A 27,164-nucleotide genomic window follows, 5' to 3' on the forward strand; every position below is an offset into this window, starting at 1 on the left:
TCTGTCAATCCAGATTTTGCTCCTCAAATAGGGGGATGTTCTCAGAGCAATTTCTCAGTCTTACATAAAGAACCACAGCCTGATATACTATATGCAATGAGAAATCACACATTAAGATTAATATAAAGTACTACGCATTGCAAGTATCTGGTGGTCATTGTTCTAAATAGCATAAACAAATAAAAAACAACGGGAAAGAGGCAGGCTCACATTTGTCAAAATGATTGTCAACATTCTGTGAAGAAAACGGTAATAAATCTGATCACTTGGTATGATATGAGGGAGACATGCATATTTTTGTAGTAACTTCTCATGAGTCCTCCATTTTAAAGAAGTTGCTGCTCTCTGTTCTGCTGTTGTTAATGCAGGAATCAAGTCAGGAATAGACAATAACTAGAAATAAAAATATAAACATCAAAATAATTTTACATCTTCTAGTGTATCATGTTACTATGCTTAAAAAGCACATCACAACAATGTAAGAAGGGAAGAGATTTTAAGGGGTCAATTAATTCCTCTCCTCAGACAGGATCAGCTACACTGTGACCATTTCCAGTAGATATTAGTCTAGCTTTTTCTTAAAAAAATTTAATAATCGAGATTAAATCTCCCCTAAGCAGTAAATGCCACTTAACTAATCAAAGAGCTATTCCAGTACCTAACTAAATACACTTCCATTTCCAACCCCCCATCCTGACAAAGAAAAACTAATCACTGTTCTCTTCGTAATACCCTTTTACAGATATGAAGACCATTACTTTAAACTGAAAGAGGGTAGATTTATATTAGATGTCAGGAGGAAGTTCTTCCCTGTGAGGGTGGTGAGGCACTGGAACAAGTTGCCCAGAGAAGCTGTGGATGCCCCATCCCTGGAAGTGTTCAAGGCCAGGCTGGATGGGGCTTTGAGCAACCTGGTCTAGTGAAAGGTGTCCCTGCCAATGGCAGGGGGGTTGGAACTAGATGGTCTTGAAGGTCCCTTCTGACCCAAACCATTCTTATGATTCTATGATTATGACAACCCTCCTCAGTCTTGTCTTTCTCAAACCAAATAAATCCCATTTTCTTTCTAGCCTCTTAAACTTTGCAGTTATTCTTCTCAGCTCCCTAATTAATTTTAGTGGGAATTATACTTCTTTTCTCAGTAGGAGGGAAAGACTATAGTAGCCAAGCTAAATTCTCTTTAGCACTAAGCAAAATGAAACAGACTGCCACACCTGACATTGCACTTTTTATACCTTATATACATTTACGCTGTAAACATCTGCAAATTCACATTTTAAATTACACTCTCAACTTTTGTCCATACAATAAAATAAATTTATTCAGTTCTTATATTTTTGGAATATCTCAATTTCTCTATATATTTAGGAAATATGCTCAAAACAGCATCTTGAAGCAGGAGATGATCTTTTATGTTCCATTTTACAGGTGAGGAGTCACTGAATAAACTATCATCCAGAGCCACATACAATTAAATTAGCAAAGTTGGGAGCTGAGTACAGATCTCCTAAATCCTATTTCAGTGCCTTGACTTGAGAAAATAGGCTTCCTTCTAGCAGAAGCTGTGTCTGAAAATGGCAACCATAGGCAGCTGCCACATCAATATCACAAAAAAAAAAAAAAATTAAAAAAAAATTAAGTATTAGCTATCACTTCTTTAGCATGAAACCAAGATTTGTTTTAACTTAATGAGTGTATTTCAAATTTTGATCTATTTCAGCAAACCTGTAATTAATTAGAAAAAGAACATGGATAAACTGTTCATTTTTTATATTAAGTCTGATCTTTCAAAACCTTTTTTTTTTATTTTAAAGTTTATAAAGTCAACAAACAATCAAAAAAGCATAGAAACTTTGTATCTCTCCAAAGCGGAAACTAATCACAAAAGCCTTTTCATACAATGTATGTCTGAACAACTTTGCCACTACCTTCATTTAGAAAGCAAATTTAAAAAAACATGAGAATACCCACCTTGCTTTCTGATCCACTGTTTTCTCCTCCATTAGTCATCAGTTCAAGGATTTCAGGAAGGTGACCAACCAGGGCATCTAACACCTATTTAAAGAAAGGCTGCATGAATGAGGTCTGTAAATTAACTTTCTGACATCTCTTATGTTACTGTTCTGTCACATCCATATAAAAACAAACAAACAAACAAAAAACCAAAAAGAAGAGATGCAACATATTTGCATTTATTTGCATTGATGAGGAGGACTGGGATTTTAAATTGATGTTTTAATGCAGTAAGTAATATAAGTATTCTATGTTTCAGTTTAGGAAAACAAACTTACAGTTTTGATTTATGTGAATACCACAGTCAATGCTTTCTAAACTACTCAGAGCATACAATATTTTAAAATGAACATTCATTCTTAGAAAGATCTGTATTTTATAGACAGTTAAAAGCCTCAACAAACATAAAAAGATGGTTTTTTTATATTTGTCAGCTGAATCCCAAAAACAATTTTTCCTGCTTTAAGAAAAACTGCAGTTGATAATTAAAAATAGAATATATAGCCCGTGTTAATAGAGTAACCCTACTTCAAATGTTGTAATACTTGAAACTAGATTAGAAAAGTACATAATTAAATATTTTTGGCACCAAATCTGACTGAGGTTGTATATAAGAGAAAGCACAAAATATTTTTTATTACTTAGATAACTGTATAGAGATCAAACCACAGAAGTTTTCAAAATCACCAGCTGCTTCTGAGTCTCAGCTTTCAGGTGTTCAACCCAAGAAATCTTTTAAGATGGGTCAGAATTTCATAAACTATATGTAGATGTTCTATGAACACTTCTAATTTCCTTGAAAATGTCTAACAAAGGGCACCAAAACAAAAAGGAGCACCTGAAAGCTAAACTCATTTTTCCATGCCATATCCAAAGATCCTACACAGAAAACAAAAAAAGATCAACTATCGGAATAACTGGTATCAGAGGAAATAGTGATTTTGTCTCAAACATAAGTATTTGTCTTTTTTTTCAAATCCAGAAGAGTCTCACTGTATTGTCTGTAATATAACTGATTTATGTTTTACACAGGTTGAAACTGAAGTACACTAAACTAAGCTGCCTCATAAACACTCACAGATTCTGTACCGGATCTTGGACTGAAACTCTTTCTATAAATCTTGATCTTTGAACAATACACAACTTCTTCATCTCCTCTTCAATTGAGGAAATGAAAATAAAATGAAGCAAAAACCTTGAACGCTATCAATGATTATTTTAATATAGTACCAAAACTAAATCTTTTCACAGAATTTGTAAGGTAATAAATAATATAGCAATTAAAACAATTTAGAATGAATATTTTAAAAACTAATAAATTCAGTGTGGGTTTACTAAATTCAAACACCTTCCTATTTTCCTCCTTTTTATTCACAGAAGGCTGGCATCTTTATGAAGTGTCTGTTAAACAGAAGTAAAAGCTGTTGATCATTTCAGCTACTCTACTGTTTTACTGCAGAGTTATTAAACATCAAGATAATCTGCTCAATGTAACAAGCAAAAGAAAGTTCCAGTAAAAGTACATTACCTCCAGTGACTCATCTTGTAATAGTGTAACCAGTTCTTTATGTATTGTATACACACCAGAATTTAAAAGCTTAGCAACCTAAAAAATGACAGTAAGATAGCAAGGTGAAACATTCTTTAGTTCCATGGCACTACAACAGCTATACTCCATGTGCTTACTTTACAGCAAGCATGAAGAAGGGATGCAGAATTGTTTAATATCAGCCTTCTAAAGTTGTGTACTTTCCAATTGATCACATTACAAATATGCTCATATAAAGAACATAAGTCAAGAAACAGGCCTATTATCTAACCATGAAACATGCTTTTAGTATTAACTCTGTTTCACATTTACCAAAAATTTTTAAGACTGCACTGCAAGGCTAGGAAAATTCCTTCTGGAATATTAAAATGTTGTACTTCATGCTCCTTAGGAGAGTTAACAGTCAGTCTGCTATGTAATTTACAAAAGATAAAATATTTAAATTGCCTTAGCCTGTGCTGGATCTTAAGTTTCCCTAACCTTTCCATCTGAAGTTTTCACTCCTTAAGTCTTTAGGTTTTTTGACTGTGATTCATAAGTCACATACAAATTTCTAAAAAACACCAGCATTCCATCTCCACACTGTTAAAAAGGTTTTATAGCAAATATGGGAAAACTTGAGGAATGAGATTTTTGCCATATGGAATATTTAGATGATGCTTTTTAATGGTTTTCTTTATATAAGCCAAGTGAAAATAAGAGCTTACTTCCAATCAAGATGAAGCTTTAAGGAAATTGCTACAGGGAGTTTATTTTACAAAATTAAAAAAAAAAAAAAAAAAATCCACCTAGCAGTGAATGCCATAAATTACTCATTTTTAGTTGTCACATGGTTGCCTAGTTATGGTGTTAAAATTAAATCAACCAGCACTAAATGTACATTCAGACCAAGGTATAATTTTACAGGTTTTTTAAAATGAGCTAAAATACTTTGCTTATATTCAGGCAGTACCTTAAAAGTGTTATACATCTAACACAAAATGTGATGTAGAATTAGATGCTAATTTCACAATTTCAACAATTACCTTGGATTATCATTCAGTAAGACAAGGCATCAATAGGTAACGAGAACTGGAAATCCACCCACCTTTCTTATAATGGTGGAAATAAAGCCATTTATGCCCCTACTAGTGATTTAAATGCTTCCAGCAAGCTGCTAACTTACCAATTTCCCCAGCAACAAAATGGGATAAAAGGCTAGCTCAAGGACTGAAACACAAGGATTCTCAGTAAAACACTATGAAAACCTTGAAGATCTCCCTATATGGGTTCCTACAATCAGGAGAGAGTATATTTTCACTTCTGGAATTCACTCCATATAGCTAATAATAGCTATGCAGTTCTACGTTTTTTAACTTTTATGAAAATAATACAGTGGAACTTATGTAAACTGAATGGAATAATAAGAATACATATGCTTTTACATCTGCATGAATTTCCAAGTAGTTTCATGTTAAATTGAGCATTTAACTTAGATTTGATCCATTTAAATATTCTCCACAGAACACCAGCATACACCAGCAAACTGTACAGTTCTAAAGTAGGTTTTCAGGACCATTAAGTGGCAAGTTCCTTTCTCACATTTGTCTTATTGTTTTCTAACACCATTGAAAAACTTCAGATATTGCAATTACTACAATTGTTTATGTTTGTGGTACTAGACCATAAGTTTCTTCTAGCTTTTGCTCCTTAAAAGCTTACCTAGCAGCAGGCTCTTGTAGCCAAATGTCCCACAACTTAAATAGACTAATGTGTGTATATGGGCTATATACAGAGGTGAGAAGGGACTGAACACCGTTGACAAACTAAATAATTTCAACAAGTTTTCTCAAGTCTTTTTATTTTGGTTCAACAGTCACAAATATAAGATTAAAGAAGAAAACAACATAAAATAAAAACATGTAAGTACTAACAAAGAACCATTGCAGACTTACTTCATAGAAGCTTATGGCCATAGTATATCTGACAGGAACTTCAGGGTCATGACAAAGGCAGAAGAATATAGAATACAGTTCTAAATGGAAGTTCTTTGGATCCACAAAAACAATCATGGCCTGTGGAAAGATAAAGTCTTTTATTAACTGTATAGTTAAAGGACTACACTATCAGAGCTTATTAGATGGAAACACTGAAGTACAACCAGCAAGACACTTGGGAGATAACAGGTTGTGATTTTAAAGAGAAAGTGCGGCATTCTTGATGGCCATGTCGAAACACAGGCACTAGACAAATTCTGGAGTTGAGAACTAAACTGGATTTATGTATCTTCTAGACATGCTGCAGGCTATTCTTCTGAAGACATAGATTAAAACCACAAGATATAAAACCTTAGTTTTAGAAATATGGTTAATGTTTCTGTACACTAGCGGAAGCTGCAACTGGAGACTTCAAAACCAAAGAACATTTTAGCAAGCAGCAAAGAAAGAATCTGAATTTCAACATAATTGTGTGTGTACATACTTTGTTGTTGCTCAAATAAACCAAGAGATGTCTACCTACATACAGGGTGCTTGTGTTTAAAAGGTAGAATAAAAACAACTGTCTACTGGCTCTTGGTGCAAATATATTTTCTTTAAATATAAATGCAGAATGTCAAAATACAAAGTAGATTTACAGAAACCTAAGTGGTAAGTTTAAAGACCTCACATAAACTTGAAAAGACTTTCTGTATTCAGGCAGGAACATGACTAACACATGAATCTAACCATTCGGATTCAATCTTCAACTCCCTAAAATGCCATGACACAGCGAATGCGAAAACCTAGCTTGGAGTGATTTGAAACTGGGGACTCTGTTTCACAGCCATTTTCTCAAAGCCTTTGTGCTAAGGGTTTGGAGAAAATGTGCAGGAAAGAATGAGACCAGTAACCCCTTAGAACAGCATTCACTCAGCCAAAACTTGCCAATAATTTTCTGAGGCTCTGCAAAGAGGAATCCTTCCTGGTAACTCTTTTGGACGACCTCTACTTTAAGCCACTAACTTGAACTTCCCAGGAGAGAGCTAGAATCTAGCTAACAATGTACAATTTGAGAATAACTTCTCTATCACTCATGCAGTCCTATTTAATGAACTATATGCACGACACAAATTAGTTAACCTTAAATTAATGTTACTTACTGGAAAATTGTAAGCACAGTTCTTCCTCACTGAAATATACTTCTTTTCCTGTTCCAAAGTTTGAAGTTGTAGTTGATTATCATTGTGTCCGTTTTCCTGCTGTAAACCCAGTGTGGAAAGCTTCTTATAAAATTCCAAAAAACGTAAGTGCTGTTCAGGAGTAAAAATGCCTAAAAAAAGAGTTTACTTTCCTCATTACATATGCTATTAATAACGTCCCAAAACAAATCTCATTTACAAAAGTGTCAAATATGTCGATTTTTATCCCTCTTCCCCACCACCTTCTGTCTAGCAGAGTGTCATCAGTACACGATACAGAAAAAGTGATTACAGAAACATGACAGCTAACTATAACAGAGTGAGTCTTAATTTCTGTTTATATAACTCTTGAAATACTCAGGACTTTAACTGCAGGATTGTGAATATATTTGTTTGTTCCACTAATACTGGTTTCTTCTTGATTAAATTTTTAGATCTTTATGGAACTCAGTCACATGAAGAATGCATGGTTGCAGAAAGGTGAAAAATTAGGCCATGTTGCTACAGATAATAAAGAGGTATAAGAATAAAATTAGAAAACTCAGAACAAACTGGAATGCAACTAGCAAGATGACTTCAAAAACTACAAGTCATTTTATAAGTGCATTAGTAGTAAGAGAACAATCAAGGACAGGCTCAGTTTTCTACTCAAGAGAGAGGAAAGCTATCAGTGATTGGTACCAAGGTTGAAATGCTTAATGCTTTTATTTTCTTTCTCAAATTCCACTAGTATCAACAGGCTCAGTACAATTAATAACTGTGACAAAGATTCAAATTTTAAGTAGAGAAGGAACAGGCCAGTGAATACTTAAATAGAAGAGGTTTTCAAACCATGCAGGGTCAGATGTGCTTCACTCCAGTATTCAGAAGTATTTAAAGTACTAGCTGCTGAAATCTTAAATAAGTGAGATATCAGAATGGAAAAGGGCTAAGTTGTACTGATATTTAATAGTTAGAGGGGTGAAGGACAAGCCATATAATTACAGATCAGTCAGATTACTTTCATGTTTTTGAAAAAATTTGAACAACAACAAAAAAAATCTACTTGTAAATACCAAAAAGAAAACAAGAAAACAAGTAGCAGCTAACATGGCAAAAGCAAAACTTGTCAAACTGATTCCATTTCCTTCTAGTACTGAATAACAGGACCTGTGAACAGAAAAGAGGCAGTAAAGGTGATGTTTTTCATAAGCAAAATAAGGGATCAGGAAAGAGAGATTAAAAACTATGAAGGTGCTGCAAAACTGCTTGGAAAAAGAGTTAAGAGAAAGTTACCCATGGTTCACTGACAAGATAGGCAACTGTATAAAGAAAGGTCTATCCTAGTTCTGGTACTATTCAGTATTTTCACTGGTTTTTTGGATGTTGGATTAGAGACTTCCTTATTCAATATTCTGATAACATCAACCTAGGAGGGAGAGTGCTTATTCTTCAGAAAACAGTTTAAAATTATCTTCAGAAACTGGACATATAGTCTTAAAACTTTAGACTATTATTTCATTAGGACAGAGGTAAGGTAGCTACTATGCTTAGCTATATCTGTATCACCTGCACAAGGCCAGGAAAAAGAAAGACTAACCAGCTGTCAGACTTAAAAAAAAAAAAAAAAAAAAAAAAAAAGGCTTCATAGGCTGCACTTGAACAAATAATGTCAAACTTTCACAAACCGTTGAAAAAAAAAACCCCCCGCAGTTTTTCATACTGAAAAATGTAAACAGCAATATAGCTTGCAAGACAGATGAAGTAACCCCTTCACTTTGTTCAGCTCTCCTAAGGTGCAACACTTCAAGAAAAATATGCACCTGCCAGACAGAGTTCAGAGACGAAGAGATCAGCAATTCAGAAGATGACTGGGAAGACTTGATAAGAACAGGATGGACCGTCCTAGCTCTACGTTTCTGTAAGTAACAGCTTGAAACTGTGGAACAGCCCTTTTGAGTTCTTTGTAGTGAAGCAATGGTCACTTTAATAGTCTCTAACATGATCATAGAGGATCATTTTAAAGATCTGTAAGAAAGATCAAAGGGTTTAAGAGCCTAGGGGGAAATTCTCTATAATGTAAACCCATGATTCTGTGCTGTCCCTCTCCAGGTAAGCTCTGTGTAGAAGGTCTATGGTGGGCAGAATGATCAAGGAAAGATTTGCTGTGCTCAAGTGAAAACCACAAAAACTACAGGAGTCATCCAACTCACAAGCTCCAGAACATCCAAGAAGGAATCAAAATAAATCAGTCAAACCAATAAACACCATGTTTCCATCTCTGACCATGTCTGAACAAAAAACTCTGTCCCTGTCTAAACATAAAAACCCCAATAAACAGATGGACACCCAAAAAGGAAATTCACAAAATCCAATATTTATGTAATAGATGATTTCGGACTTTTACTTCTATATTTCCTTTCCTAACTACCATTTCATTTGATACATTCAAATCTGGATATTTTCCTAGGGCTTCAAATTCTCCAATCTTCCCTCACTTTTAAGATTTTTTTTAAAAGAACATTAAATCATACCATATAATCCATTACACAGTTTCCCTAAATGGAAAGATAAAGAAACTAGGATAGATTCATCTGCTTTGAAGGATTTTTCACAGAATGATTTCACTAAGGGGAGCACGGTTTGACTCCTATCATCTGAAAAACAAAAGAAATTTTAAAAGTTAGCCATTTGTCAACATTTTAAAAAGAGCACAGAGAGTGGACTTCCATAATAAGTTATGAAAAATCTCATGTAACATGCTCAGGAGTATTTTTGGCAGGTACTCACTGGAGGTAGAAAACAAGCGGTATAGAAAATGACAAACATACTACCATAATACAGGTCCTAATTTGAATACCTTACCTGGTTTGGTTTTTTTTAGGGACAAGGCATCCCCCAGTAGAGGATGAGACAGAGAATAAATGAACAGTCACTAACTTCTCCATTCACCAAGAATACAGGGAGAGAAAGAATATTGCAGTACTCCTACAATAAGATTTCCTACAGTAGTAGGAATACAGGGAGATCAGGACCGAACATGACCATGACAGTAAAAAGAAAAAATCTGGATATGCTGTAAGTGAATTTTTTCAACCTACTGAGAAGAAGAGGTTGAAAATCTTTTGGTAAACAATAAATTCACAGAGAAACAAAATAATTAAGGGCAAAGGAAAGAAATGAAATAATTTAGAAATTAAAGTCAAATCCAAGCACTCTGCCTCCTTATAAAGTAAAGGAGTAAATGTTCAAAGAAATTTGTGTGTTTTGACTTGTTTTAAATAAAACCATTGTATTTTAAAATGTTCAAGTTTTAAAGGGATTAGGATTTTTTTATGGTAGATCAACACCAAAATTCAGCAAATAATTATGGCTGAAAAAAATATTTAGGTTGACATGAAGAAATATTCTGATATTGTGCGAAAGGAACCCTAGGATATAATTTTGGGTCATCTACTTTCAAAATATTCATTTTCTAGTTCAGCCATGAAACAAAAAACTACACAAACCAAATTTCTAGAAACATACCCCTTACAAACCTGTAAATAATCCCTGATTGCTTTCTCTAAGCAATAGCTAAAAGCAGTATTTACAGCAATTGGGGGGTGGGGGAGGAGGAGTGAAGACTGAGAGGCGCAAAGAAAAACACAAACTTGATAGCATCAATGCAAAGGCTCAATAGTTTGAAACTTAACTTACTATCATACTTACTGATATAAGCACTAACTGCTAAAAAGTCCATTTATGGTATTCTACCCAAAACTATCTTATTTATTTATGTACTCCTCCATATGGCTTATATGCAATCATGTATTTTAGTAATTCATCACCAAGTTCCTGAACAGTAAATATTTGCTCCTCACTTATGTATCAGGAAAGAGTAGTAGAGTCAGTAAGATGGGAGTGGGAGTAGGAAATGTGGTGCAAAATACAGAGTTGCTAATGAAGATAAACAACTGAAGAGCTTGGAAAAAGACAGTACAAAGAGCAAAGTGGCAAATAATGAGCAGCGATCAACAATATAAAATATTTTTTTCATATACACTATAGCCATGATCTATCACATACCTTGCTGCTTTGTACTTTTCCAGTTGTAAAAAAAAAAACCAAAAACCAAAAAAATCCCAGCAGAGAGCACAATTGAAACAGAGCCAGAAAAGCTGGCTGTTACTGTCTTCTCCATCCCCCTGAAAAAATTGAGATGGAGCAGTTGACTGGAGGACAAGGCACAGCAGTTACCCAGAATGTTGCCCTATACTGGAGCAGTCACAGCAGCTCTCGTTCAAGTTTGCTCCAATTAGTGTTGAACTGAACTTGTGATGAGAACCTGAGAGCCATGCGTGTAGGTAACCCACCACCACTATGTCAAAAGAACCACATACAACAGAGAATTTCTCCTTCCTCACATGAAGACACAGACACTCACCCATACACCTGGAGAGGCATGAAATATGCATGTTGATCAAAGGAAAGATATAGACCGCTAAGAATACAAGAATCTGCATTTTCTGTTTTAAATACAGAAAAGCTTTATAAAATACACGCACTTTCTCATTGCAAAGAAGAAAGCTTTCAGGGCCATAGAGCCACAAGTTTAAACAGATTTAAATAGTAATTGCTGATGCTTAGTACGTCTAAAACCCATCAATTGTGCATGTTGCAGTTTATGGGACATGAAGAAATATTTTCTGTTCCAAAATTTACAAATATGTTTGACATATAACACTGGATGTTAAAACCTGCCAGGTTTACTGATACCCACACAAATATTGTATCATTGCCCCAGTCTGGGTTCTTCAGTTCAGAAGGCAGGCTGCAGTCTGGAGTTAGGACTAGCTTTACTTCAGTTAAGAGGCAAAAACTAGTTAACAGCAAAAAAAGCATAAGCAATGGCACCTATTGAGCTAACATTTTGTATTCTGTGTATTAATAGCGTTAAGTAAATACTAACAACCCAATATTCCTGTTATTTATACAGTAATTTTACTCATTCCATTTAGCCAGATTACATTAGAAACTTCGAATAAGAAAACTGATTTTGTGGACAACTGGTTCACCTTCCCTAAAACTTACTATGTATAAAGCACTGCAAGACATGAAATACATAAAGGGTAAAACAATAAACACATAAAATCAGAAATGTCTGAAGAATGCAGACAAAACAAAAAGCATTTAAAAACATTTATAAGATACATTAAAGCATTAAGAACTGGGCCAGTAAGCCTAAATTAAATTCTTACCTGCATCAAACATATCGAGCAGATTCACTAACGTCTCAAAAGCTGCAAGGCGTACACTGCTGCCCTCATCTCTTGCCAGTTCTACTAACTCTGGAAGCACCACAGTTTTTGTTAGTTCTGTCCTGCAAAGCGAGGCAAGCAGTCAAGAGAAAACTTAGAATGAAACAATATTGCCACAGCAAAACAGAATGCTTCCTTGAAATACTAATTTAGATTTTTTTGGGGGTAGTGAAGAAGGAGAAACTGACAAAGTTGTAAGGAAATGAAAATTAAATTAAAACCTCCAGTCTATCTCAGGACTTTTTTCTTTGTCAGCCAAAGAACCATGCACATTTAAAATGTGGAACTTCATCACTAAAAAAGCATTCAAATTAGCTCAAAATAAATCAGAGAAAATGCAGTCTGGAAAAACTCAAAGGAGCCCAGCTACTTCACTGTGTCAGTAAGAAAACTGTTCTGATCAATACGCAGAAAATGCTCAATGCGATGGTCCAAAGCCAAAAATTATTAAATATCAGTCATGTTGGATTGAAGTGTCTGGAAATCTTATGCTTCAAAGATGAGACTTCTTTACAAAGGGTAAGCAACTACTGCTCAGAGAAAACACGGCTTCACAACTAGTCCAAACACTAGCTTTTAGGCTTGTTTTAAACTAGTAAGGAAAGGGTTCTGCTTGTCTCTTTTTGCCTTGGTAATTACTAGCACTGTCTGTATGTGTGACAGTCCTGACAACTTGAATCTATACATTGGCAGCAGATTGCTGTATTAGAGACATACTTAGAAATCAGAGTTTAATCAGAGAGATGACTAAGGAGGGATGAAATACTCTTAACACAGAAACATTTGCGCAGTAAGGTGACTGGCATAAGACAAAACGAGATTCACTTCCTGGAGCAAAAGTATAGCTTCTGTAGAAGGTACCAACCAGCATAATTTCACATGTCCCAGTGTATAACTGATTCTTGATTGCTTTAAGAGATTAGAAAGATCTTTCCTGCAGCCCTACTATCAACAAGAACTGGGAAGACATACCCAGTATTTCCACAATATTTCTTCTGTCACGCTCATTTTTTTTATTTATAGTAGTCAAGGTTTCTAGTATTTTAATTTATCTGCATTTGAGTGAAGAAGCCCACTTTGTCCTGTTCTCATGTACAGCCTCTTGGTCTGCTTGTCAATTAGTGAAAGCTGTTGTAAGCACCATATCTCAAGAACAGGACCCCAGCAATTTATAATAGCCAGGGATCTGGCCCTCAACAATTATACTGCCCAAAACATAAAGCTGCAGGGAAACACTCTGATAAAATTACACTACATGAGCATTAACCAAGACGACAAAATCAAAACTATGTTCGACACTGTGAGCGCCTGTGTATGAAGAGTTTAGACTCTGTCATTTCAATCACAGGTTTTAATACAGAACTGATCACAACCTCCAGGATGCCAGATTTTAACTGAAATAAAAATGCCCAAAATACCCCTTCCAATCAGACTAAACAAGTAACAGCTGTCCCTTTTTTTAAATCAATATGAAAAATAATCCTTTCAAAGGTTTATAATCAGCATCAGTGATTTGCACCTTACAGAGTTTATTATTGTTACCAGCAAATCAAGATGTAGCTTAACAGTATTCTTCCAAGGAGATGATTAATCATTCATATAAAATTATGAGAAAATCACTAAATAGTAAAAATAAGCATTGGGACTGTTGTCACATTATGCCTTCAACATTTACCTAAAAATGAGCTTATTTCTGTTTATTTAATTTCCTTCATTTTCCTACTACCTATTCATCCTCAACATGAAACACTGCAATAGTTTACATACTGAAAATACTGACAGTTCACCGTTTCTTAAGAGATTAAAGCATCTAAATCATTGGGAAGGGACTAGGCAAACACCTCAGAGAGACAACAGTGTATATGGATACATTAATGCTAAAAATAAAAGTTGAGGAGGAATTAAATAAAGAAAAATATACAGAATGGACCACTAACTGATAACTATGTATTTAGCCCTATTAAATCACAATTCTAAGGCTGGGTAAATTGCCAGTAATACCGTCATTTGCCACTGCGTAATATCTAGGTTGTTTTAAGACTTTCAGCTCCCAGGTATAATAAATGCAACCAAGTTCATTTTAAAGACACTAAATAGAATGAAGAAAATTTTATTTCCTTTCCAAAATGGTCACTTGTTAGTATAAGATATTGCTACCTTGTTACAAATGAAAACAACTTTTTCGCTTCTTATTTCACACTGCTTAGTATATGTTGAACTTAAAAAGCATTTGGAGGAGGAGTGAGGAAAACAACACAAATGCACACATTTTGTTCTTATTTTAACACCTGGCTGTACATATACCTATCTTAAATGTAAAATAAAACTGCTGAAAGCAAATTCACACAGATTAACACAAACTGTGAGTGTTTCCAAGTGGCTACCAACAACAACATTTTCTGCTTCTCACTGAGCCACAAGGCAAGGAAATCTGTGCAGCTGTACATTTTTAAAACAAAAAAAAAAATGTTTCAGTAATATCTGAAAGGAATATTCTCTAGCTATATGCATATCCTAGATAAGTTATTTTACTCAGAATAACACACTATTTAAAAAAAATAAAAATTTTGCTGTATTATGTGTCACAAATAATTTTCAAAGCCAAATTCATATGATTACTTCTCAGCTCTTGACTATAGCAGAGGTTAACTGAGAAGGTTAGAGGAATCCATGGAAATGCAGATGGTATCTCAAATAAGACACAAAAAAAATCTCATGGGATTGAGCAATAACAAATAAGAAAAGAGGAAGGAGAGCGACTGAGATAAAAACATATGGCCTAGGAATGGTCAGGGGAGAGAAGGGTAGGACTACATCCTAAATCAAGACCCAGAAATTGGGGGCGGGCAGGGGTGGGGGAGAAATGCTTTGCAAATATATTTCTGTGGCTTTCAATGTTGGTGGCATCAAAAATTTTCAAACTAATATGACAGTTAGAACCATCCCTCCCTTCAAAACTCAGTAGTTATGGAAAAAAAAAACCCTGGTCACTCCCTGAAGATAAACAGAACCCTCTCTTTCACTCATCTTTAATCTCCCACTAAACAGAATTCGATTTTTAAGATACATAAAAATACATGAGATACATGCATACAATAAAAATAAATGCATGCTCAAAAAATCCAGTAATTTAGTTTAGTAAAATGAGTGTTAAATTTCCAGTTTTACAAATATCAACAATATCAACAAAAACTACATTTCTTTTCTGTAATCACAAATTCTTTTAAATTCAAAGCCATTCAATATGGAAAATGTTAAAATGATTTACTGTGCTAGCTTACATTTTGTTATAAAAGAAAATAAGTACAAAACCAAATGAGTAACTTCACTGAGATGAAGTTGATGAAGATGAATATTGTGTTTTCACATTATTCATATCCTCTCAACTTTTGCAGGACAAGGACCTTGCAGAAGAGATGCCTGAAGCACATATATAAAATTATTTTGTATGCAATAAAGACAAGTTTATCTAGGAATCTAGAAATTACTATCCTGCGTGACCTTACCAAAACAAAGTTATATTAAGTACATGGCAGTAATGCTTGGTTCTTGCTGTGAATATTCATTCCCTATATCCAAGTAAGCTAAAACACTGCCTGAACATAGACTTTTCCAGTATTCCATGGCTGAGAGGTAAATAGCATTGCTTCAGGAATTTCTGGTGTTTTGTTTTTGTTTGTGGTTGTTTTTTTTTAAATAACTCAGAATCTAAACCACAATATAATTCTCCATTAAAAAAAATAAATCGTTCCACAGCCACAGGAAGGCATCTTTTCCACAAACACCAATACTAACAAACTGAAGTGCTTATTTACCATATCTTTCAAATTACATTTCAGTTTCAGCCTCATCCTTGAATTTACTCATAAATTCACAATTTTAAAAAGCCAGAGGGACTCTTAAGATCTGTAACACAGGGCAGGGAACCTTACTTGATAATTTCTTCACGTCTGTTAGAGAAGCTACTGCTTTTTTGTCTTCCTGACACAATAACAGGTAGACAGACCTGGAATTTTAAAATATTTGTTCACTCAGAGACTAATCCTGTGTGGGTAGTTAACATGTTCTATTTATTAAAATAAAAGTTCCAGACTTTTTCTATTCCTATATGTGCAACACTGAAGCTTAGAGTAAAAGTTGATACTTAACTGAAATTTGCTTACGAAACACATTTAGCATCCTTTCGCAAAAAAACTGCACAGTAATTATTAGAAACTGCTAATACTTGCATAATCCTCTTCCATTTTTAAATAAGCCCAATGACATCAATGGATAATTGAGATGATTTCAAGAAGCTATAGATGAACTCCTTATTTACAAAACCCTGTTGTTTGTGTGGTTCAGCAATTTTACTATCAGAGAGAAACAAAACTCTGAAAATGGAAAACAGCCAACTGCCATCAGTCGATTCCTAAGAACACATCTGTACACTCCAAATTCATTATTGAGTATGAATGAATTAAGTTAGAAATCTTAAAAGCAGTTTTTAGGCTACCATTAAATAATTTAGAGACAGATCTTGCATTTAGAAGCAGTTAGGCAAATTGTACTCACCCTATTCCTTTAGCTATATGTTCCAGTTGCCGACACATGCAAGTTCTAACTTCATATTCCACATCCTGGCACAGTGATTTTACCAAGGGAAGAATCTCTCTTTTAATGCTAAAAATGTGAATATTTTTTATTAATATACAGAACAAGAATATATAAAATCCACTCTGTAGTACTCAAATTTTATACATATATTACTTCTAATGGCAATTTTTTTAAAACTAATTTATCACACGTGGTAAATGATTGTTCTGAGAATTTGCAATTATAAAAGAATACTGTATGTCAGACACAAATATGTGCTATAAAGAAATAGAAAAGGGATTATTTATAGTCATTATAATTTGTTCATATTTCATCTTCTTTTTTTTTTTTATAACTACAAAAATAGTAGGTAGGCTTAGAGATGCTGTCCTCATTTAATAACCATCTTCAGTATAATTTTTGAACAGCCACTGTAACAATACAAAGAATTATATAAATGTAAGTGCAAATCCCAATTAAATGTCTCTAATACCTAATCTTCGGTATGCATGTATTGCCAAAGAGATATTTGGGAAGAAAGTAGAAAAATAATATAAGATTAAAAGCTTCAGTACTGCAATGCCTTTATGCAAGTAGACCCAAGTATTCATGTTAAATCAATGGCAGATACAAAATAACTATTTTGAATTCTGTTTAAGTAAAAACACATACTACAACTTGGCAGAATCAGCCATTGTGTTTCCTTTCACTGCCCAAGATGCTGTCATGAGTACTCATAAAATATCTCTATCCAAATCCTTATGTTGTTGCAAAACTCAAGAGAAATAACATGAAGACATAGACAAGAAAATTTTCAAGCCAGCTTGCACAGCCTCCACTCATTCCAGTGAAAATTAATTTACTTCTTACAGAAAAATGTGGCCTCACGTTTCAAAAAATTGTACAAAGTCTTGGGAGTTTGGCATTTTAGAATACTCTGAAGTGGGGACTACTTCCAAAAACGACTTATTTTTAAGTAGCTGTTGGAAGAGAGAGTAAAAAAAGTAATGTTCTATTCCAAGGTCCTGACTTTTTCAGTACTCTATAAAATAACCTGGGAGTCATGTGAAATATAAAAGAAAATTTTTTAATTATAGTATAAATTTTACAAGAAAAAATGGTGCCATTCCAAAGAAGAATGTGAAGATATGCTTATATATTGCCCACTCGAGGCCAGATACATCCCCTGAGCCTACACCAAGACCACTCCTGCAAGGGGAATGAGAGTGTGTCATGAATCTTACTCAGCCTGCCACATTCTGAACCTGTGGATCCAAGTCTGTTTTCAGCCCTCTGAACTGCACTCAGAGCCCTCTACTAGAGGATCAGTATGTCCCAGAAAATTCTCAGCCATCTTCTTAACATCTACCTTCTGCACAGAAACGGCGCTACTATCTGTTCACTGAAATGAGGGGGTTTCCTACTTCTGAACAGCAAGGAATCATATTAAAGAAACCCAACAAAAGAAGGTATGATTATTTAACTTATCATGGCTAACTCTATTATAATTTCTCATAAGATTCCAAGTATTCTGGATAGTCACTTTATTTTCATGAGAATGTAACATCAAATAAATAAAAGCAATTGTGATTCTGCCAAATCTACAAATTTTGAAGATAAAGATTTGAAGGCTTTGGTAACATTCTCAAAAAATATTACTTTATCATGCTCATTAACTTTTGCATGTCCAAGAAGTGTAGTCTACATAACAAATGAAGGTGTAGATAGCTTCCTTTTGGTTGCTTCTAGTTCTTTTTTAATGAAGAAAAAAATCATAATTTAAAGAAATTTATTCCTAAATGTGTTGTCATGGTCCTGTTGTTCATCTTTACCTCTGAATTCTTGCATTTTGGGGCAGATAAAAATCATTACTAGAGTGGAATTCCTTAGCTAGACGTGGTTTGTGTGCATTTAGTAGCCCTCTGTGGATTTCTTTTGCAATGCAAAATCACATGTGGCCAATTCTCTGGCTAGGAAACACATCTGGTGAAATGGTCATACTACTGTAAGACTGGGTAAACTGTCCAAGGAATGTACCATACCAACAGCTTTGGGCAGATAATTTATTCAGGTTTACTTTCATCATTGCTTCCCTTTTCTGCACTGCTGTCCAAACCCACAGACACTGAATCTAAGAGCTGGACAGTATCAGGCAACAACAGTGGCTCCTGATACATCTCCATATAACTAGGGATAGAAAAAAATATATCTACATATTAAATTTGGTTAGACAAATAAAAAGTTAGGAACTGGATTCTTCTCTTTATGTCAAGAAACTCTAAGATGATGAAGTTGTGTTTTGTCTCTGTAAATTGCAGAGAAATCCACTGTTTGGCTTTTTTCCTAGTAGGAAAAACAATACGGAAGAATGGCATGAAAATGGTACCCATTTCAACCTGTGGAAGAACATACAAACTGAAGTTATAAACTGATGAACATCAGCAAGTCTGAATATGCTAGTTATATAATGAACATTTTTTATTAATTAATATCCAGATAAAGGGATCTGTAAAAAGAAAGCATTTAATTTTTGCAATAAAGTCTAATTTTCTTGTAGTAATTTTTGCCCACTAGCAAAGAAACACTGGTATATACTGTGGAATGAAAATACTTACATATGAGCTTCAAATTTGTTAGCTAATTTTCCCATGATTTTACAAGTAACTAAGCGGGACTGAAGTGTTTGAGAAAGCTGTGCTTTGGAAACAAGTGGATTCAGGATCTGTATGAAAGAGAAGAGAAGAAATATGAACAGAAGAAATGTAAGCAGTAAATAATGCATTTCTCTTCTTAAAAAAAAAAAATCTAGAAAAACATATCCCAAATGTCATCTACCCCTTTCACGAAATTAATCATTACTAACAATAATGATGCCTATGTACATTAATAGTCTATTGGAAACCTGTATTTAAAATTCAGTTCTAATTATAGCATATTAAACCCATATCTTGGCCCAAATAGCATTTTATGATTCACATCACAGCCACGGTTTTACATTTGTCTACTTGTGTCTTTATTTTGAGACTAAGTTGTATATGAATATTTATAACTATTAGCTGGTAATTTTCACAAAAGTTGGTAAATACGTTTCTGCACAAGAAAAAGAAAATATGCAGAGAAAGGAAAAAGAATTCTCTCTGAGGTTCTCTCTCATAAGTTTTCCCAGGAAACACCTCTTCTGATGTAAAGTATTGAGGCAACGATCCCTCTCAATTATGCATACTTTGGGAATCTGTAGGGAAGAGGTTTCATTTCCATACAGACACAGAAAACCTGCATCTTTATTGGAGCTCTGATGTCATTTGTTGGATCACCTCTATGGTGCCAGAAACAAACTAAGAAAGGCCTGCAGAACATCATATTTAGATATCTTATTTTTTGCCCAGGAACAATCACAGAAATTCAGGTGCCAGGCTAAGATGAACATTACAGACAGGTATCTCCTGTAGTCTGCCACAGTTCCTCACTCAATCTCTTTTGCAGAGCTCCACAAAAGGATAATAGACAGGGCAGGGAAGTCCAACAATATTCTAAAAGCATTTTTCTCCTACTCTTACCAGCTGAAATATTGAGGTGAGGGCATCTTACCGCTGTAAGGACAAATAGGTCACCCAGACTAGAATTAGTACATAAGGTATGCTTCTAACTATAACACTGCATAAAGAAACATTTCATTAGTTATCTACAGAACTGTGTATTACTTGTTTGGTCTTTGAACTATGACAGCAAACACACCATGTCTTGTAACACTAACTCAAAGTACTGATACAGACACAGTCTCCCCAGTGAAGTGGCTGTTGCCAGAGACGGGATACTGGGTTAGGCTGACCTTTGGTCTGAGACACACACCTTTCCTTATGTCCTTGGAATCTGAGATTGTCCTATGACTTTTACTTACAAAAAAAATTAATAGCTAGAATATTCCAAGTTTTCTGATACAAAGATCCTTCAAGTAACACGAAAGGCCCCTTTTCAGATTCAGGTTTCTGTATAGCTGCTGAATCAACACTGCTTTATCAGTTGTGATCTTCCCAAAGAAAATTTTTGTGGAAACTTACAGATGTGTTCCTAGAGACAAATCAGGGGAGAAACTCCATCTTGTTTAGATAGCACCTTTAAAATTCCATTACAATTAGATTTTGGAGGTGACTAGAATAATTTCCCAGGGTTGGGGGTTTTTTTCCCCAACATAACTTTTCACACATTAGAAGTTTATTTTTTAAACTGTATTGGATTTCAATTACCCACTAATTTTAATGAGTATTTTTATACTACGCAAACAATCATATATTTAAATCTTCATATTGTTTTAAATTATAAACACACTAAAATATGCCTGTTGCAAAGCTTTTAAACTTAACAATGAAATACAAATACTTAAAACTGAATAAATTAGCTGAGTAAAGGTGAGTGACATTATGACTTAATGACAGATTTCCTTCCTCTTTCTTGAGCTACACAGTGAAAAATTAAGAGTGTTTGCAAGCCATTAGGTTTTTGGTACATCAAGAACAACCGAAATACACAATGAAATGCATCTCTAGCAGTCCCATTTAGCAGAAATCAGAATTTTAGTCCAGTAGCAAACAAAATGTAGTTTCTTCATGAAGACACAGAATGAGACACTATGCTGTAAACCAAAACAGGATACATGAAAACATGTTACTTAGAATACTAACTGCAGTGGAAGTGTTACAGTGAGTAGTCTTTATTTGCTGAAGAACACTAAAATTTTTTAAGGTGACCTTCCTGTCTCACCTTTTAGCACATTCCTCTCTTACAGTATGTTCCACAAGCATTACTGTTTTCACAGGCATAGAACTGCCACAAATCTTACTTAAGTAAATCAGACTTGCAGGGAAATACAATCTTAAAAATATTATGAATTTGTTGTTAGTATAAGTGGGAGAATATTATTACCTCATGTCTGATAGTCTCTTTTGGTAAAGCTTCTATTACAGCAAGAAGAGTTTCTAGCCATGCATTGCTGACACCTGTTAGAAAGAAATGGCTTATATCTTACATTGTACGTATATCGAGTATAACAAAACACACATCAGTTTTACAAAATTAGTTCTCACTTTTTACAAGCACCTCTTCAAGGAGCTATGTATCTAAAAGCCACTAAATTAACATTCAAGACTTCAAACTAAGAAGTAGGATAGGTGAGAAGCAAATTCTGTCCCCATTTCTTTTACCTTTTCAATTCCTGTAGAAAAATAATAAAGATGCCGGTTTTTTTGAGAAGATAATTTCCCTCATTTAGAAGCATATTCTTTTCTTATGCCCACTGAAACTTTCTAGTTTTACAAGAGGCCATTTTTTTATTTCTTTGTATCCTAAAAATAGTGTCAAAGAAGTTAAGAAAAACTACTCATCGCAGAAGAAACGTCAACCATCCTCCCTCCATTTTCTCAGCTACTAAATTCTGGTACTTCAGTAGAAGCTTGTACTCAGTAACAACTTTGGGATTTAGTCCTTCAGACAAAGTGGTTTTGCCTGCTACATGCATGCTACAGCATGCAAAAATCTTTTCATTCATGCAAGTCTAGATACAAAGCCACAGTGATTGCACTCGCTGCTTTACACAGTACTGTACAGTCACTAAGGAAACAAAACATACAGAAGTAATCAGTCATCAGTATAGTTGCACAGCCCTGACCTGCATCTCTGTGTTCCAGGTTCTGGAGAATGATGTGTAGGAAGGAGTGGGAGTACGTATGAATGGACACTGACTCCTCTTGCAGAACAGTCAAAAATGAAACAGCAGCTGTTAACTGCATTTCCACTCCTGCAACATGCAGCACCTCCTGTATAATTACAAATTATATCAATTCAGAGCATGAGGCTGAAATGTACTGAAAGAACACTCAAATTTTTACATTCACTTTTAAGAGTGAATGTGCAACAAACTGGGTAAACTACAAAATTGGCTATAAAATTATTTTCACTTAACAGCAATTACTTGGAGATATTCAAATCTCTTATATTATAGCATGAACCTTTTAAGAAAAAGTTAATTATAACATTTTTTGTGACTTTCAGTTTCATCAATGCATATGTGTGGATTTTTCTCCTTTACAAAATGAGAGGTAAAAACAGACCAGCCAATAATTGCACTTCTGCGGTTCATGCACATGAATTAAAAAGAAGTATTTCATTCATCCAGTGAGAGATACTAAAATAACAGAAGGCAATTTAAATTTCACCCCTTGCCAACTGACACAGTGCACAAATGAAAATGCATATACATATACAGTCTTAAGAACAAAGCAAGATGTATTTATCTAGGTAACTCGGCGTTTACTAGTCCCTAGCTTTAAGATATAAGAATATAAATAATGAGGCTGTCTTTAAAAGCATCAATTCAAAAGTTAAACAAAGATAATACAGGAATTAAATATACTCATTTTTTTTAATGAAACAAAAAGGCAATTTAAATTTCACATTTATGCACATGCCAAAGAGCTTGCAGGATGCAATCTATGACATAGCATTCATTCGATGTACATAGCTATCAGCTAGGTGAACCTTCCATTTGTTTACCTCACTAAGGGTATCTCTCTATCTCATGAGAAAATAAAGTGCATTATTGTCTTACTAAAGCATTAAACTCATTTTACAAGCGATTCCAAACTCAGTAAGAGTTTAAAGCCTATTTAACACTTCATATATGTGGTTTGTTTCTTTTTTTAAAGTGCTTGAGATGAACAGTGTTTTCTCAGATCTTATACCAAAAATCAACAATAAGCTGATATTTTAATTTTTTAAAAATATCAGCCTAGACCAGATTAAGAAAATATCTATTAAGCACCTAAATATTATATAGCAGAGGAATTTTGCTAGGAAAATACAGTTTGCAGAGGACATCTGAGAAATTATTTAGTAGTCTTCCCTTACTTCAAAGTAGAACAACAAGAAGTTTTCATTACACAAATGTCAACCAGCTTGTGTGTGCAAATGCATAAATTTTACTTTATCTGATTTCAAAGAGAACCATTACTTATCTCGCAACAGCTGTCTCAGTTTACAGCCGTGTATATTTGTAAAAGCATTCTCTGTGCCCTTGCTCCCGCAAATGAAAAAAACAAACAGCACTGCGCAGTATACCAAAGTGTGATAAAATATTTGCATTCAATAGCCATGGAAATGTCCCTTTTGTTATCTCCACAGCCTGCCTCTGTCCTTGTTCCTCCATTGTTATTACAACAGCCACAGCCAAGAATAAGGACACCTACCAATTTTGTACCTCAAATGTTTCTGGGATCAGAATACCTGTGGATACTGTTCTGGGATTCTGGCTTACACTTGTTCAAAAAATCATCCCTAAAATAATCAAAAGAACTATCTACACCCTGTAGATGTTAAGTCACCACTGTAGACCAGAAAATAATGGAGCCGAATTCAATTTTATGTATGTATTCACTTTGTACGCAATGCAAACAGGGTTACTTACCATCAAATAAAGCTCCCAAATAGTCTCTTCCACAGATCCACACAACTCTGGATAATCATGTGTGAGAACACATTCTCTGGATGTGCCTCCTCATGGACCTCGGGAGACATTGAAATGTAAATTTCTAGATTGCTTACACACCTGCTGGCATTGATGTTTGCACTCAGAACTGTACAGTTCCACATATGAAAATGTATGCGTCTCCTCATTCCAATTTCACTAAACTCAAGTTGAGTGACTTAAATTTACTTAATATAAACTTATTTATTTAGAAAGTAATGTATTTTTTTATACATGGATCCTCCACAGATTCTTACTCTGGAGGAAGAAAGCTTTTCCTGTCTATCTTGTTCAGACAAGCATATTTAATGGAATTTAAGGGTATTAGCATGCTCTTGAACTATCCTCATGTCTACAAGTTAAACTCAGGCATCAAAACTTTCAAAATTTAGAAAGCCTGGCTTATTCTATTAATTGGAAAACAGAAAATTCTCCTCTAGTTTAATGCACTTTATGTCCTGCAGCAACAGAATTCTCTTGAAAGAATGCTGCAAGCAGAAACATTGTCAATTGTTTTAGTAACTGCATTGATATAACAGAAATCTTCATTTAGGACGAGAAAGACACAGAAATAATGGAGACTACAGAAGCTCAGATACAATGGATAGACCTTAAAATCAATGTTAGGTATAAGACAGGGTGAAAATCAACCCACCTCTTCTTAAACTATAAAGTCAACTAGGGAAAAAGAAGAGCTTTCAAGGGGAGACTGATATATTAGGAAAATAAGTAACTGCGAAAATGAGTTTGGAACTAATCAGACAGCACCGAGTAAGGCTTGATGTATACACTTCAACAAGAGTAGCCACAGTTTTCTGCAAGCACAGCATTTGGAAAAATGTCAGCTAGACACCTGCAATCTTCCTCCACTGCTTACGGTGGCAGTGCCGAAGGATGGAAGACAAGGAAAATACTACTAACATCATTTAAAAGGAACCATTTGGTGCACAAGAAATGCTGAGAAGAATGTCTAAGCTTTCACTAAATCTGCATTTCAATGAATTCCAAGGTTCACGAGGAGGTCCATGCAGAAATCCGGAGAGTGGGGATCTCTATGCAACAGAACCCATACAAGGATGACACTTCATTTTAACTGTAGAATTTTAAAAAATATTTCATAATGTCATTCCTATGTTAACATCTAAATGATATACAATGTATTTGTTTTATTAGCATAACCAAAATACCAACACCCAATTTAATCATTACTTAGATCTGGCATATTTATTGACATATTGTATGTTTGATTTTGCTCACTTCAGACCTAAAACATGTATGTTAAATATATAAATGGTCTTTGATACAATTTTAATTTAATTAGGTTTTAAGGAATGATAAGTAATTTGCATATAACAATTTCTATATTTATTTATAAAAGTAACCAGTTTTATCAATTTCTCACAAGTGAAATAAAAATTTGTAATGTATCCAGCCAGAACATTCCTTGCATTTATTTCTTCCTCTATCTCTTTTATCCTCAGCTCTAATAAAAACAGTATTTATTTTTGCTTTGGATTTCTGCAAGTATGCTAAATAAGTACACTGGTTTACCTACCCAGTTATGTGGTGACAATACTTTCAGATAAATAGCACCATGAAAGTACTACGCAACTCATTTTTCATGTGCAAATTTGAATTCACAAATTATTTTTCCAAATCTACAGAAGTGAAACTAAGTGCAGTAATTTAAGTCAGTTTATTTCCCTGCAATGCCAGACTACATTTGCAAGACTCTAACCTCAGTGGAGTTCAATTATGCCTTTATAGACTACAACAGTTTCCATTTAATGGTCAGGACTATTCCTCCAGTAAAAACAAGGATAAGAAAAAAAGAACAGGTCAAGTGGTTAATGATGCCTGTCGTGGTTTAACCCCAACCAGCAACTAAGCAACACGCAGCCGCTCACTCACTCCCCCCCACCCAGTGGGATGGGGGAGAGAAGTGGGAAAAAGAAGTAAAACTCATGTGGTGAGATAAAAACGGTTTAATAGAACAGAAGAGAACTAATAATGATAATGATAACACTAATAAAATGACAACAGTAATAATAAAAGGATTGGAATATACAAGTGATGCACAATGCAATTGCTCGCCACCCGCTGACTGATGCCCAGTTAGTCCCCAAGCAGTGATCCTGCCAGCCCTACTCCCCCCAGTTTATATACTAGATGCGACATCACACGGTATGGAATACCCCTTTGGCCAGTTTGGGTCAGCTGTCCTGGCTGTGTCCCCTCCCAACTCCTTGTGCCCCTCCAGCCTTCTCGCTGGCTGGGCATCAGAAGCTGAAAAATCCTTCACTTAGTCTAAACACTACTTAGCAATAGCTGAAAACATCAGTGTGTTATCAACATTCTTCGCCTACTGAACTCAAACCATAGCACCGAACCAGCTACTAGGAAGACAGTTAACTCTATCCCAGCCGACACCAGGACAATGCCAAATACGGTTCTGCAGTGAACATGGGTACAATGGAACTGTTCTTCTATTACAGATCAAATAAATACTAGATAACAGAGCACCATTGAAGAACCTGCTTTATAAGAGTATAGACACAGAAAGAAATTTAATTCATATACATTCCAGAAAGTTTCAATTTATAAAGCTTAAACGAGAAAGAAACTCTTAGATTTAGACTGACCTCATTAAAATTTCACTCTTCTACCTCTGCCTTGAGCCCATTAACGTAAGTTTCATTTAATTTATCATCTAGGAAGGCATTCAGTTTGGATTTAAATGACACTGCAAGATGAAAAACACACTACGTTTCTTGGTTATTTGCTCAAAGATTGATCAGATTTATTATTAGAACTGTCTACTTAATTTCTAGTATTTCTGCCTTCAGTTCCTAGCTCTTCTTTCTTCATACACTGTTTTCAGTTGAATGTCCTTTATTATTATGCAGGAAGATACTTCTACAAAGTAATTAAGTACTGCCTGATCTATACACACTGAGCTCCAACTCCCACTACACAAATATTTTCCAGGCCCTTGGCCCCGATCATGCTCATGATCATCCTTTTAATTTTTTTCTCCATCTCTATATAAAAAGCCTAAGCCTAGAATCAAAAACT

General features: G+C 34.6%; 1 protein-coding gene across 6 annotated transcripts in view; it reads right to left on the reverse strand.

Annotated features, from left to right (window-relative positions):
• PPP4R4 (protein phosphatase 4 regulatory subunit 4) overlaps positions 1-27,164 on the reverse strand; it is a 98,485-nt gene that overhangs the window by 41,261 nt on the left and 30,060 nt on the right. For all 6 annotated transcript variants that reach the window (XR_012650684.1, XR_012650683.1, XM_075029908.1 and 3 more), the window contains exons 4-14: positions 22,236-22,383; positions 21,494-21,567; positions 19,189-19,295; positions 16,553-16,660; positions 11,939-12,060; positions 9,233-9,355; positions 6,681-6,850; positions 5,497-5,616; positions 3,542-3,619; positions 1,972-2,055; positions 211-393 (exon numbers count right to left, since the gene is read on the reverse strand). Coding sequence is in view for 4 of the 6 variants with exons in the window: in XM_075029908.1 (XP_074886009.1) it covers positions 211-393; positions 1,972-2,055; positions 3,542-3,619; positions 5,497-5,616; positions 6,681-6,850; positions 9,233-9,355; positions 11,939-12,060; positions 16,553-16,660; positions 19,189-19,295; positions 21,494-21,567; positions 22,236-22,383 (1,317 nt within the window). In the remaining 2 variants the exon portion in view is untranslated. The remainder of the gene's footprint in view (positions 1-210; positions 394-1,971; positions 2,056-3,541; positions 3,620-5,496; positions 5,617-6,680; positions 6,851-9,232; positions 9,356-11,938; positions 12,061-16,552; positions 16,661-19,188; positions 19,296-21,493; positions 21,568-22,235; positions 22,384-27,164) is intronic.

This window comes from Buteo buteo, chromosome 6 (assembly GCF_964188355.1).
Source record: "Buteo buteo chromosome 6, bButBut1.hap1.1, whole genome shotgun sequence".
Classification (NCBI taxonomy): Eukaryota; Metazoa; Chordata; class Aves; order Accipitriformes; family Accipitridae; genus Buteo; species Buteo buteo.